At 36.3% G+C, this 16,315-nt stretch overlaps 1 protein-coding gene across 1 annotated transcript; it reads right to left on the reverse strand.

Moving 5' to 3' along the window:
* Positions 1-6,326: 6,326 nt before the first annotated feature.
* On the reverse strand, positions 6,327-7,141 carry LOC143591176 (zinc finger BED domain-containing protein RICESLEEPER 1-like). The gene is made up of 2 exons (XM_077071467.1): positions 6,554-7,141; positions 6,327-6,371 (listed from the first exon to the last, which is right to left on the reverse strand). Exons 1-2 carry the CDS (start codon positions 7,139-7,141, stop codon positions 6,327-6,329), a joined length of 633 nt encoding a protein of 210 aa, XP_076927582.1.
* Positions 7,142-16,315: the final 9,174 nt, after the last annotated feature.

The following is a 16,315-nucleotide window of genomic DNA, read 5'->3' on the forward strand; positions in this document are numbered from 1 at the left end:
GAACACGAAAAGTGAAGAATGTTCATCCAATTACCGGGGAATAACCCAAAAATGTTCTTGTGGTTAAAGATATTCTCAAGAGACCAATATCTCATGTTGACGAGATTCATATCTGTTTCACAATGTGAATCCACGCAAGGTGGTTCTTGTTAATGATAATTAGTTAAATTAAACCATAGAGTGTTTGTTCCTACACAACCACTTTGCAAGAATGTTGACACAAGATGGTTATATGAGACCATCGACTTATTCACAGAACCATGGATCAACATTAGTGTCAACTAACATTAAATATTTTGTTGAATCATGTTTCTTGAATGTGCAGGGTTTATCCAAGACTATATCTGGAGAAAATTGGATCATGGATAGTGGATGCTCTGGCCATATTACCGGCAATATTAAGCTTATAACCAATGTGAATAATATTCAAGGGGGTCATTCCAGAAGACATGCTTGTTATATGAAATCCTTGGTCGAATGATATTTATGTACTGAATATGAGTACTAAGGTATCGACTTTTACATATGTTGAAAAGTGTTTTCTCTTTAAAGAAACTGAGAACACTCAATTCTATGGCATAGGCACATGGGTCACATTCATGTCAGAAAGATTTCAAGTTGATTGATCACTGTGTTACATGAAAGAAGGGAAAAGAGAAGAATAAGTCACACCCGGAAAAGTTATTTAATTCCATTGATACTCCGCTGGAACGACTTCATATGGATTTATTTGGTCCTGTGAATCGTACGAGTATTGTTGGAGACTGCTACTGTTTTGTCGTGACTAATTTACGATTCGAGGTACTCGTGGGTATTATTTATGAGTTCTTAAGATCAGACACCAGTTCTTGTTCAGGACATAATTACAAAGATCGAATCACTTTACAAACATAAGGTGATATGCATTCGGAGTTACAATGTTACGGAGTTCAAAAGTACTATATTGGACCTTTTCTGTATATAGAAAAAGATCCATCGGGAATATAGTACTCCATACATACCACAATATAACGGTATGGCTGAATGAAAGAATTGAACATTGATTGAAACAGCAAGAACAATGCTTGTAGATTCAACGCTTCCTATTCAACTTTGGAATGAGGCTGTGAGCACTTCTTGCTACACTCTCAATCGTGTCCTGACAGATAAGAATCTACAAAATACGAGTTACGAGCTTCTGAACAATCGCAAACCTAATTTGAAGTTTCTTGAACCCTTCGGGTGTACTTGCACAATGTTAAAGCGAGATGCGGGAAAATCTATGCATCTCCTAAGAAACGGGTTACAATTTCTCTTCGGGTTGTGTTGAAGAATGGTACCATGTAGACTACCAAAGATACACAACACCTCCTGCTAGCAAGGATCCTGATCGGATGTTTGATTATGATAGTTTCTTTAATTCTTTATTCCCATAGCATCTGAAAGTATTTTGAAATCTCTTTTTGATATCCTTAAGCTCGGATAATCACTTTTGGTTTGTACAGTTTTTATTTTGTTTTGATTTCTTTATTATTTTTTTTTCGGGGGAGAAAAAGGGAAAATATAAATATATTGCGAATTTCGTTTGTACAGATAAAATCCAAAACATTCAAAAATTTAAAAAAAAAACATTGAAAATTTGTGCTCCTCAAAAATGAGTTATATACAGGTGATTGATCCGATATGGCTTGTTAACTTATCGGAGTTCGACAACGACGTATTATTTAAGAATGAGATCTGGGTTGCCAAGATTGAAGATTATGATCGCGCCATGCAATTCCAACATGTCGTGCATGTTTGCAACGCGTTTGGAGTTCATAGTTGTGCGGAATGGAAGACAAAGAGGTTCAGTTGATCAAAGAAAAAGAGCACGAGACGAGGGGGAGTTTGTTAGTGCATCGTTTTGGTCGTCTCTGTCTTTTTATTTGTTGTCATTTATCTTATTAATGTAAAAGGGCATTTTGGAAATTTCACTAGTCCATACATTATGTATATGTGTTCATTGGTTAAGTATGTTTAACGAATGAACTCATACGTTATGCTAAATGGCCATTCTCTAAGGATGTTTAGAGAATGATCCTAATCATTGTATGTAATGTAACATTAGTTATGGAATGTTAACGAATGAGGTATAGCGAATGAGTTATTCGCTATACTATTAAGTCAAAGTAGGGATTGAAGACAAATGAGTCCCATTCGTTATGACATGTATAACGAATGGACTTCATCTTCTATATATAGATGTATCGTAAATCGTAAATTATCAAGTGTGTTTATAATAATTACCGAGTGTCATTACTCTGTCGATTTTTTCTCTCAACACCCACTCACTTCGTTGACGCATTGATTCACCTTTAACATATCAAGAACTAGATCTGTATAGTAGTGTGAATTGATATTGGTTCATATGTGTAGATCAAGTTCTCTTAGTGGGACTAGAGTACAAGGGAATCCACAAAATAAGTGTGCGCGTCCAATAACCTAAAATTATACCATGCCGAGTTTTAATGTGAAACGAAAGATGTATAGAGGAACCATACCACAATCCAAGAAAATGTAATGCGCATCACGTAGGGGAACGTCGACAAGTTATGTGTTGTTAATGTGGAGAAACTGGACACCTCCCAACTGTCGAACCATCATTTTTAAGGTTAACCGACCACCTCAGATAAATCAATCCATGTGTCCAAAAACAACTCGACCTAAACCAACCCGACAACAACTCAATCAACAAACTTCAATTACAATGAACCCCGATACTTACTATAAGTGTGGTAGTACGAAAAATTTTAGGAAGTGTTGCCCCAAATTGAACCCATGTGCAGTGAAAAGGAAAAAACCAAGAACAAGCATCGACTTCCAACCCAACTAGGGAACAAGCATTTGTAATTAGATCTAGTGAAGCACGACAGGATGCACATTTAGTTTCTGATCGGTAAGTTTCAGTTTTATTGACACGTGCGCTGATAGAAGTTTTGTAGCTTCTAACTTTTTACATTTGTAGAATATGTCGGTTAGTGAATTAACAAATCCTTACACTATAGAATTCGCTTACAGTAAATTAATAGTTGTTAACTAAATAATTCGAAACTACCCTTTTATCCTAAATGACCAATCCTTCCTTATCAATTTACTCCCAGTAGATATAGGAAGTTTTGATGTAATAGTCGGTATGGACTGGCTATCTAAGTATAAGGCAGAAAATGTTTGTAAGGACAAAAATGTTAGAATTCCCTTTTCAGGCAATGAAACGATCACTATACAAGGAGAGAAATCTGGTACTACATTGTCTCTCGTATCTCATCAAGTATTGAAATATTTAGGCCAAGATTATATGGAGTATTTAGCAAGTGTAACAATTAAACTCCAATCAAAAGAGTATAGAAGATAACAAAGTGGAACAACTCCCATCTCAAAGGCACCTTATCGACTTACACCTTCTAAAATGCAAGAACTGTCCAATCAATTAAAAGAATTATTGGATACGGGTTTTATACGACCTAGTTATTCGCCTAGGGGAGCGCCAGTTTTCTTTGTGAAAATGAAGGATGGAAGTTTCCAAATGTATATCGATTACCGGGAATTGAACAAAGTAACCATTAAGAATTGGTGTCCCATTCCTTGAATTGATGACTTGTTTGATCAACTTTAGAGAGCAAAATAGTTTTCAAAAAAAAAGTTCTTACATCCGGTTATAACCGCGTGAAAATTCAAGAAGATGATGTTCCAAAAACAGCATTTCGAACTCGGTATGGTCATTATGAGTTTTTAGTTATGCCTTTCGGGTTAACCAATGCACCGACAGTATTTTTGGATCTTTTGAACCAAGTTTGCAAACCCTACTTTGATAAGTTCGTGACGGTATTCATTGACGACATTTTAATCTATTCGAAAAGTAAGGAGGAACATGAACAACACTTTCGAGTGATTTTGGAGTTGTTAAGGCAATAAAAACAGTATGCAAAGTCGTCCAAGCGTGAATTTTAGCTACAAGGGGCGCCAGTTTTAGGATACTTTGTAAACCAACAAGGAATTCAGGTAGACCGGAGTAAAATAGAGGCTATTAAGAATTGGCAAGTTCCTAAGTCACCAAAAGAAATCTGTCAATTTATAGGATTAGACGGATATTACCGACCCTTCAATGAAAACTTTTCCAACATTACCCAACCCTTAACCCTCCTAACTCAAAAAAACTGAACATATGGCTGGGGAGAAGAACTAGAAATTGCCTTACAACTGTTAAAAAATGTTGTGTGAAGCTCCAGTATTAATTCTTCCTGAAGGAACTAATGACTTGGTAGTCTATTGTTATGCATCTCTTAAAGGTTTAGGATGCATGTTGATGCAACGAAATAAGGTAATAGCGTATGCCTCCCGACAGTTAAAAGTACATGAGAAAAATTATATAACTCATGATTTAGAATTGGGAGAAATCATATTTGCACTTAAGATTTGGATATATTACTTGTATGGTACAATTTTTACAATTTACGCGGACCGCAAATTCCTACAACACAAATTTGATCAAAAGCAACTAAATAAGAGGCAAAGAAGATGGATAGAACTGCTAAACAAATATAATTGTTAAATTAAATACCATCCAGGCAAGGCCAATAAAGTAGCCTTACCGACAAGATATATAAAGACGTGAAAGAATTTATTAGTGGTCTAGTGTGAAAAAGGATATACTCACGTATGTAAGTAAATGTGTTAATTGTGCTCATGTTAAGGCTGAATATCAGAAACCTTTGGGAATGTTACAAAAACCTGAAATACCCTAGTGGAATTGGGAACAAGTTACAATGGACTTCCTTACACAGCTCCCCAAAACTTCCCAAAGACACAATGCAATTTGGTTAAATATGGACTGATTAACCAAATCTGCACACTTTCTTCTGATACGTGATAACTACACTACTAATAAACTAGCACGAAATTACATTGATGAAATCATATCCCGACATGGTGTACCACCTTCAATTATTTCGTATCGGGATAGTCATTTTACGCCTCATTTTTTGCAAGTTGTGTAAGAAGCTTTGGGAACCCGAATAGATCTAAGCACAACCTACAACCCTCAGACAGATAGTCAATACGAAATAACTATTCAACCTTTAGAAGATCTGCTTCATGCTTGTGTATTAGACTTTTAAGGGAATTGGGATCAACAACTTCCACTCACTGAATTCTCTTACAATAATAGCTATCATAGTAGTATACAAGCGGCACCATATGAAGCATTATATGGGCGAAAATGTAAATCACCACTTTGTTGGATGGAAGTGGGTGATACTCAAGTTACAAGATCTGATTTGATTCAGGAAACAATCGATAAGATACATAAAGTTAAACAAAAACTAAAAGCCAGTTGAGACCGACAAAAGAGTTATGCCAATGTTCGTTGAAAACAGTTATCTTTTAAAATAGGAGACAAGGTGTTTCTTAAAGTGTCCCCATGGAAGGGTGTTATAAGGTTTGGTAAAATCGGTAAGTTAGCTCCAAGATACATTGGACCTTTCGAGGTTATTGCTAAAATTGGTCCCGTAGGCTACCGACTACAACTACCACTATGTTTTTCATGTATCAAACCTGAAAAAGTGTCTTACTGACGAAAAGGAAATAGTACCACTGGAAGATGTGCAAGTAAATGATAATTTAAACTTTGTGAGGAACCATTAGACATGGTGGATGGGAAAACCAAACAGTTACGACACGAAAAAATTTCGTTGGTAAAATTTCGATAAATCGTTTATACTGGGGGAGTCATATATAAGAGATATATATAATATAGTGACTAACATATTGATATTAAGACCCCAGTACATACAAAACCATTTTCAACGAAAAGAGTCTTGTTTAACAATACGTTGTGAACTTAAACACGGTCGTTAGTACCAAAGCAAGCATTGTGTCATCAGTCAAGCCGAAAAAGACTTATAGAACACTTATATAAAATGTTTTAAGCAATCCATGAAAATATTTTGGATATTTACAATTAGCCAGTACGTTTTCCCTAATTTACAAAAATTAGCTTAAAAACACTCGTTTTTGCGCTATTTATCAAACCCGATCTGATTTTCTTGACCGAAATTGAAACCGAACTAAATTTGGGGCCGAGATTTAACTTTTGGCACAAAAAATGAGGAAATATGGGTAGGGGTGTAAACGAGCCGAGCCGAGCCAGAGCTATGCACTACTCGAGCTCGGCTCGTTAAAATTTCCAGAAGCTCGAGCTCGGCTCGATTCGAGCCTTTGGATTTAGGATCGAGCTCGGCTCGTATTGACAAAATGGAGCTTGGGATCGGCTCGATTGGCTCGACAATTATTTTAAATGCGCCAGGCTTGGATTAAGCTCTCAAAAGCTCAGCTCGATAAGCTCGATTCCCGTTTTCCTTAAAAGTAGAATCAGTGCAGTGATAAATAGAATTACTAAAGAAGCATAAAAGAGTTTAACATAAACATCCAACCAAATAATCATAACCACCAAAACAAGTTCAAATAACCATTCCAACTTACAAAACCAACCAAAATAACCATACGAAGTAGCGAGACCAAGTTAATGTTTTAAATATACCTTTAGCTTCTTCTTTACTCCATACATTTGCCTTATCCAGTCCCCTCCACAAATTAGCATTTCTACAGTTGAAGGCGCCAATGTAGATCGATATGGATCTATAACTCTCCCTCCCGCGCTAAATGTTGACTCCGAAGCAACCGTGGAAATAGGAACTTCAAGTATATCGGATGCCATCTTAGACAAGACAGGATATTTTAGCTTGTGAGTGTTCCACCACTCTAACACATTTAAATTCACTTTTTCATGTCCTTTAATAACACCTTCTTCTAAATACATTATAGGTTCACACTTGCTTGGCCTCTCCACTGCAACATCTCTAAGAAACTCCCCAAATGCGTCCCATCCAGAACTTGATGTCTTTTCATCAGGCCTTGAAGTAGTGCTACCTCCAGAAGATCCATTTTTATTTGTAGCATCTTTGATTGACTCATCATGCATCTCCACATATTCCTCGTACATTTTAGTTAGTGCATTTAACACGTCTTCAATATTTTTCTCGGCTTCAATTTTTGGATATATCTTTGGGTAACAAAATTCAATATACCACTTTTTTAACCTAGGATCTAAAACTGCAGCTATCGCCATCAATAGGTGACACTCTCCCCAGTACTTGTCAAACTTTTCTTTCATCTTTCCACTCATGGCACGAATAAAATCACATTCAGACAATACACCTTTGTCTAATGTTTATTTGACTTTATAAACCCCCATAAGATATAAATTTGCAGTAGGATAATCACTACCAGATATCACATATGTGCAATCCTTAAAAATCTTCAAAACTTCACACACATCTTTCACATTTTCCCAATCTTGTTCTGTAGGCAAGTGCTTAAAATGTGGTTCGTATTCTGCATATATAGAAAACAATATAAACAAAATAAAACATATACTCATATGTAGAACATAAAAAACTATTAAATTATATTGAACATACCTTGGAAAAACGTCTTTAAACTTCATAGCAAGAGATAGCATATCATATGTGGAATTCCATCTTGTTGGAACATCAATCAGTAACTTTCTATCACGCACTTGAAGTTGATGTGCAATAGTCAAAAAAGTCTGCCGCCTTGCCTTTGAATGATTTATATATTTCACAGCTTCACGAACTTCTTCATTGACAAAATCGATCTTTGAAAGACCGTCTTTAACTAGCAAATTCAAAATGTGAGCGCAACACCCGACATGAAATAACCTTCCACCACAAGGAAGTTTCTTCACTCTATCAAAGTTGGTTTTCAAAGTATTTACCGCCCTGTCATTATATGAGGCATTATCCCATAAATAGATAAAATCTTTCTATCAATTCCCCACTCCTTTAAACATTTGTAGATACCATCTGCAATATCAAGACCAGTTCGAGGAGGAGGTACATGCACAAAATTTTGCACGCGTTTTGCAATCTGTCATGTATAATTTTTAAAGTTAGAACTAATAAAAGAAACAAAATGAAAGAATATATAAATATTACATGATAAAAGAAAGAAAAAAAAAGTTACAAGAGTGTTTATTATACCTCCAATTCTGATCAATGAAGTGTCCGGTGATGACCATATACTCAATTTTTTGATGAGATGACTTCCAACAATCAGTCGTCAAACTAATATTTGAAGCTTCTGTAACATAGGATTTCAACCTTTTCTTTTCATGCTCATATACCTTGAAACAATCTGTTGTTATCGTGGTCCTGCTTACCTTCTCAAACATTGGATTTGCCATCTTCATCATGTATACGAACATGTCATATTCAACAATGCTAAAAGGTTGCTCGGTTGCCATTATCCAGTGTGCTATTGATTCCCTCATCTTGTTAGCATCATACTTCGAATTAGGTGAAATAAAAGGAAACGACTTATTTAACCATGTATCTTCATTAACTGGCTGAAAATTTAGCAATTGTTGAGTTCTCAAAAACTATTTCCGTTTCATGCAACCTTCGGTGTGTCTTTTCCATGTTGATGTAGGATTGCCTGCGCTTACTGTCAAATGTGTATTGCAATGAATGCATTTAACTTTTTCCGTCCCGTCGGGAAGAGTCACTTCAACGATATCAGCCCACACTTCAGCTTTCCTTGCTCGTTTACGTTTAAGCGGGACAACATCGTTGTCACTGGGTTCTGCACTTGCAGCCCCATTAGTATTTTGATCATGAGGTGAGTCATGGTTCTCATCCCCATCAAGGTTATTGTAATCTTGTGGAGTTTGAGATTGAGATGACTGATTTTGAACTTCTGGCATTTGACTATATGATATACAAAAACTTATGTAAATTATACACTTAGTAATTATATTCAAAAGACCATAACATGATACTTATATACACTTTTTTAATCAAAAGAACTATAACAGTCACAGAAATACATAAACTTTCTATACACTTTCTATAATAAATACTTTGTAAACATGTATTACTATTATACTAGTAATCATTATATATTAAAAAAATCCAAGGTACATCTATATATAATGTTACAGCAGCATGAAGCATTCATCAACATACCATAATAGACTAACAGAACCATAACAGACTAACAGAAGCATATGAAAGCGAATGTTCATTAACAAGTATATGATGAACAAAATCAAACGATTGAAGAAACAGTTAAAATAATAATAATAATAATAATAATAATAATAATAAAAATAGAATACTCCACAAATATCGTTGAAGAAGGCTTACTCCACAAATATCGTTGAAGAAGGCTTGATTATAATCTGATTGAGACGAACAAATATGAATCACAGTTTGGCAAGCAAAGCATGGGTAACGTAACTGGAAGTCTGGAAATCTGGAAAGGTCTAATAGTTTAAGTTTTCAATATTATTAACGATTCAGTTTCTACTCCAGGGCTCCAAGGTTGTGGATCAAACCATTCATACGGTTACTAAGTGGCCAGAAACATGTTGTAATGAGCTTTATTGTATTTGTGGGCCAGAAACTAATATTATTAAATAATATATAGCAAGCTCGATAAGGCTCGATGAGCCCAACAAGCTCAACATGTCAGGCTCGGGCTCGAGGTCGGCAAATAAATGAGCTTTTTTAGAAGCTCGGGCTCGGGCTCGTCAAGGCTCGGCTCGTTCGAGTTTTTTATCGATCCGATCCCGAGTAGCTCGCGAGCGGCTCGGCTCGTTTGCTCCCCTAAATATGGGGCATAAGTGAGACCCAATGGGTCCTCTCTAGCGGTGTCGCAATAGGGGTGGGACCCCCCCTTGATTACCTCCTAAATAAGCTTCCTTCCCTTGATATTTTTTGCATAAAACTCAAACCAACTCAAACACCAGCTAATTTATTTAGTTTGCATCCAAGAAACACCCCAAGCAAGATCAAAATTCATGAGTTTTAAACTTGTTTTAAGCTTGTTATAATCATAAGAACATGTTTTGATTAGAAAAAATAATAACTAACCATGTAAAAACCCTTAATATAATCCACAAAAATTTTTGATCTTAGACATGGTTAGTAATCAGAAACATATGGTTTATTGGACAAAAACATGGATTAGGATGTTTATATCGTGTTTTTACGGTTTGAAAACTTGATTTCAAACCCTTACCGATACCCTAATTTACAAGGCTTGATGATTAATGTTAAATGATTTTTTTTTGTTATATGACCAGTAGATATACTAACTAGAGAACCAAAAACCCAGAGAAACACGAAGACAACCTAAACACTCGGAAAACCACAAAGGTAATACCCGATTACTCATTTATTGGTTGTATAGGATTGATTGTGACATACTTGTTTTTAGCCTATGAAACTTTGTAGACACATTAGGACCATCTGAGTAAGTCCCTGGACAAATTTGGTAACTTTTCGATAAATGGAGAATATTTGACGATTTTATTATCTTTTATTGGCAATTTATTTTGAAAAATAGCTAAGCTACTTGAAAAATTATAAAATTTTGTGGAGAACTCAGTAATGTCATTATAAGATTACACATAAAATTTGGGTCAATTTGAGAAATCTAGATATGGTTTATGCATTCTGGTTTAATCGATTTTTAATAGCCGAATTATGGGCAGAAAGGTATTTTAGCCAAAGCGTGAAATTCTGGAAATGTTATAGGGATTATTTAATGATATTTTGATGACTCAAATTAATAATAGAACTTTTTAGGTATCATTTCGTATTAACGGGATAATAATCGGATAAAAATAACAAGCAAAGCGAATTTTTATAAATAAAAACACAATTTAATAATTCTGGAATAATTATTGTAAAAATCTACATATTTTAATTTGTTAGTATAAAAATTTTCATAATTTATATATATGTATATAAAGATTTGTAATAATTTAAAGATTTAATTTAGATATGTTTTGATAAAACCGGCAGTGTTATATTTTACGAACTGACTAGTATATCAAAATATCAAAATTGGTCAAACATAATAGTTTTGAAGGGATTTGATAAAAAACAAACTTTTTAAGAAATTTCCGGACAATTCAGGTGAATTGTACGCGTTTTGTACTTTCAAACCCATATGAAAAATGAAACGAACCCAGCGGCCAAACCAGATACTGAAACCCTAATTTTCTTTTATAAATCAAATCATTCTATCAACAGTAAATTTACTCAAGTTTGTGTGATCTTACCTATTTCTGAAAACACATAAACGATCAACTTGGCCATGCACGGAAAACGATGAAGTTGAGCCCAAATCGATTTTGGTTACTAAGTGTTGTACAACGTCACAATCTAAGACTATCGACATGTTCTGGGTGTAACAACCATACACAGATTTATAGATATATAGCCTAATTCAGTTTAATGATTGTAAACTTAATAATAGTGTTAGTGCACGGTTTTGGTGTGCGTAGCAATCGAATAATTTATAGATAGTCTAGATTGTATATTTATTATAAAATGGCCATTCGCTATGGTTTGTATAGCAAATGGGTCCATTCGTTAGTTAACTAGGCTATTGGTTAAGTTATTACCATTCGTTATGAAGCATAACGAATGGTGTCTCATTCGTTACTAATATATAACGAATGAGGCTAACTTAACGAATTGAGCTGATGGCCTATAAGTAGGCAGCTCATGTTCATAACTGAGTGACAGATCTAGATCTAAGTTATATTCTCCGTAAGTTATTCTCTCAATAATGTATTCATCCTATTTATCAATAAAGTATGTATTTAAAGTTCCGTTCTCATGTTGATGCTTCGGGTTAGCGGGTATAGATCATCTAAGGTATTTACAACTGGTCTAGGAGATGCAATCGCTACTCTCTAGTGGACAACCGCCAGGACAAGGTTATATGAATAAGCGAATGCCATCCAGACCAAGCATTGGGCTATGCCACGCAATCATTTGGAGATGAAGCCACGTACTGGTGGGAGATTGTGGTACAGAGGAAAAGTCGAAATGAAATTAAGGCATTGAGGTGGGAAGATTTGAAAGAGATGGTCATGAAACATTTATGTGCTGATGCTGAAGTTGAGAGGACTGAGATGAAGTTTCTAACCTGAAGGCGGGTAAGATAACGCACCGCGTGTACACCATCGAATTCAACCGCCTGTCCAGGATAGTTCCAAATATGGTAAACACCAAAGTGAAGCGGATCAAATGCTACGTCATAGGACATCCACAGTTGGTCCGCACGTTAGTCAAGGCTGGTAAACCGGTAACCTTTGATTCTGCTGTTGGACTCGCGGAAATGGTTTATGAAGACCTGGCTGTGTACGATGTGGTAGTGGATGAAAAGAAGAAGAAGAAAAGGGCTACCCCTACTAAGCGGTCTGGCGATATGGTGCAACAACTGACGAGAGGAGGTCAAAAGTTGGAAACAAGGATGCATGCAAGGTGTGCGGGAATATAAACTTGGGAGAATACAAGGCTGGTTCAAACCAGTGCTACCGAAGCAGGAAGAAGGGACACATATCCCGTAAATGCACTGAGGACCAGAAATGTTACAATTGTGGTAAGTCAGGTCATATAGCAAGAGATTGTGGAGAAGCCATAGCAGTGGGGGGAAGGAAGGGAGACACGTAGAAGGATGGTCTATCAGCCACCAAGCAGGTTGCAAGAGAATAAGTGGCTTGTCTTAGTTGTTTTATATTAGTGCTTGTTAAGGGGTGTCTTATGTTATAGTATGAACCAATGTTTAATTGGTATGCTAAATTGATTTCCTTTTTATGTTTTTATGAATGACTTGTGTTTGACCTATCACGCCAAAAGTGAAGGATAATGATAAGAGTAGTGTGCCATGTATAGTGTGATAAAATCAATCACTGGGAACTTCATGGGAAAGCTACCTAAGAAAGATAAAACCCATGATCAACTCGTTGAGGGTTAAGATAAGAGGTAAAACGGTAAGCGAGAAAGCCAGGACGCGTTACGAAGAGGCAAGAGTAGGAGGTAATCCTGTTGGGGTAACTAAGTAGGTTTCGGGGACGAAACCTATTTTAAGGGGAGTATACTTGTAACATCCCGAAATTTCTATAAATAATATTTAATATATTATTTACTTCGGAAAAATAAAATTGATATAGTAGATGGATAATTCTATAATTCCCGTTTCCAGTATCTACTCATAAAATAATTTATTATGACTTGGGCTTGTGTTGGGTTAAATAGATATGGGTTATGGACTTGGATTATAAAGGAAGGAACAAAAGACCATGAGCTTAAGCCCATGACCCATGATATATAAACCTTAATTAAGCCATAATCCATTCATTCCACTCATTCCATACACCACCCAAAACGCACACTTAAGCTCTCTCTCATATTTCTCTCTTTCTCTAACCGAAACCTAAGAAGAATCGATTCCAGACCGAGGTAATGATAGTACGATATTGTATGGATCCAAACCTACAAGATCTAGTCACGAAACGATGAGCCGACACCCTAACCCGTTATAGTTATGAGATCCAGATGAAATCGGGTATAAACCGATCAAAAGATGAGCTTAGGGGTCACCCTAGCTCAAATCTGGATCGAACGGGACGAAAAACAGTGGAAAACAACTGAGATCTCGCTTTTCGGGTGAGATCCCGGTTTTCCGGCGATGAAGGCGCCGGAAAGGCAGCGCTGGAGATGTGGGTATGAGGTTAATGAATGTCAAAGAATGTTTCCGAGATTCTCTGACCTATCCCTTGTTCGTTAACAGTGACATAACGAATTAACAAGCTATTCGTTATGCTCATTCATTAAGAAGAGATAACGAATTAGAAGCAGTTCGTTAAGCCATTCGTTAAGTATTTCGTTAACGGGGAACTGATGAATGAACCCCCAGTTCGTTATAAAAGCCAGTTCGTTATAGAAGCCAGTTCGTTATAAAGGTCCATTCGTTTAGAAATAGAGAATGAGTCCATTTTTTATGAGAGAACACATTCGTTAAGAAATAACGAAGGAGTCCATTCGTTAAAGGAATGGATGACAAACTGGATAATGAATTTGAGTTTGAAAGAATGACCAAAAGGTCTCTGGACTTAAGATAAAATGGATTAATTACAAAGAAGCCCTCGAACATTATGAGTCTACTCGACCCAGCCATGGGCTCTGCCCCTTGTACCTTGCTAGAGGCTGCCGCCACTGAAACCTTGCTGCCAGGGGTGCTGCCCTCGGACCCCGTTCGTTAAAGGTTATAATTAAACTAGAAACGTGATATGGGTAGTGATAATTAATTTATACATGTAATTGTGATACAATTAGTCGCGCACGGCTAAAGAAAGGAATAACCATTAACGGTGATCGTAACAGGACTCAGGTGAGTTTCTAGCTCCACTTCCTTGCTTGTTTGCGTGGCTGTGTGCATACTCGATGTGAAGTGTGAATACACTTACCTTAAGTGGTAAGTGTATGCTAATATGTTTGATTTGATATATATATATATATATATATATATATATATATATATATATATGTTATTGTGGATGTTTGTCGATGTGTGAACGATCTTCGGATATTGCACGTATCGACAGGGAAAGTAATGTTTCTAGGTGCATAAACGATCTTCAGATATTGAACTTATCGCCAAAGAGAATGATTGCCAGGTAATAAGAAGTGTGTATGAATGTTATGTTGTGACTTGTTTATTATGTAACTGATGTAACGATAAGAAGAGTGTTCTAGGCAAGTCGAGTTGTAGTGTGGTAGAAGTGGTAACAAGATGGTAAGGGTGTAAGTGGCATGACGATAGTACGTGGTAGGGTAAGCCTATACGTGCCATCTTTATTAAGTGGCACAACGATAGTACGTTGGAGGACAAGCCTTTACGTGCCTTCGTTAAATAAGTGGCAATACGTAAGTACGTGGGAGGGCAAGCATCAATGTGCTTCCATAATCAAGTGGCTAAGATGTAGGGGCAGTAAAGAGGTTAGTGGTGAGGTGAGCAGGTTAGATGGACGACTAAGTGTCTTCAGATATATATGTATATATATATAAATTCATGTAATGGTTGTATGGTAAGTTGCCAGATTAACTACAACTCCTAAGCGTAGCTGACTTTTAGTATGCACACAGGTAAATATGCTTGAGGAGCTAGCATGAGAACGGCACATGGCAAGGATTGAACAACTGGCATATGAAGATGGAAGAAATGATCTTTTAAATATGATGTGTTATGATACGTTTTAATGACAATTTTGTATATTTTGTAACGAATGATTGAATATAACATTTCCGCAAAAAGTTTTAATTAACTATGATTTGTCGAACTGTGTTTATGAGTAAATCCGACATGAAATGTAGGACAACGGGATCGGGGCCTTACAAGGTGATGACATGCCCTTCTTCAATATCGTCAAGGTTGGCAGAACTCATCACGATGTGTATCTTATCATCCATGAACATAATGGTGTTGGCTTTGATCAACTCAATTGGTTGAACGTTAGTCGAGTCATAATATACCACCAACTGTTAATCACCGCCTACACCGCTGCTCGTACCAGCACCAGTGGATGAGCTGTGAGTTTGTTTCGGATCATTGCCTCCATCACCCAAGGCATTAGGATCATCGTCATCATTCTTCAGCTTCTTAAGTTGATCGTCCTTGCACAAGAGCTGAAGAATTAGATCCTCCAATTCCTTAATTTTCACCCCTGAGTCATGACAATCTCACGTCTCCTTCTGGTAATACGAGACAAATACCATCAAAAGCCTTTTATTGTTTAACATATGCTCTTGAGCTTGATGATCAACCGCCATTTGATTCTCAAAAAGATGAATCAAATTCAAGAGCATGTTCATTTGATTTTCCTTAGGCATAGCATGGAAAGATGGATGTATCGGCTGCACATGACCTTGAGAATGATTAAGCCTCATGAACGAAATGTCCATAGGCTGTGACATTCGCGACAAAACGAGGTACACTATATTCATTACGTAACAAGTAAACGATAAATCGGTTAATTCGTAGTGCTTAAACGAGTAACCGACCGATACTAATTATGACCCGTATACATACTGAGGGGTCATATATGAGTTATATATATGTTATAGAGGCTAACATATTGATATTTAGGCCCCAGTACGTTTAAAACTCTTTAAACGAAAAAGGTTTCGTTTATCGATACGCTATAAGCTTAAACTTAATCGTTAATATCAAAACAAGCATTGTAGCATCCGTTAAGCCGAAAAAGATTTATAAAACACTTATATGACATGTTCTAAGCAATCCGTGAAAATATTTTGGAATTTTACAACGAGTCAGTACGTTTTTCTTATTTTACAAAAATAAGCTGAAAAACACTCGTTTTTGCGCTATTTCTCACACCCGAATTAATTTTCTTGCGAAA

Source organism: Bidens hawaiensis, unplaced genomic scaffold (genome assembly GCF_021521415.1).
Source record: "Bidens hawaiensis isolate Kalapana, Puna unplaced genomic scaffold, B.hawaiensis_p1.1 tig00039383_1, whole genome shotgun sequence".
NCBI lineage: Eukaryota > Viridiplantae > Streptophyta > Magnoliopsida > Asterales > Asteraceae > Bidens > Bidens hawaiensis.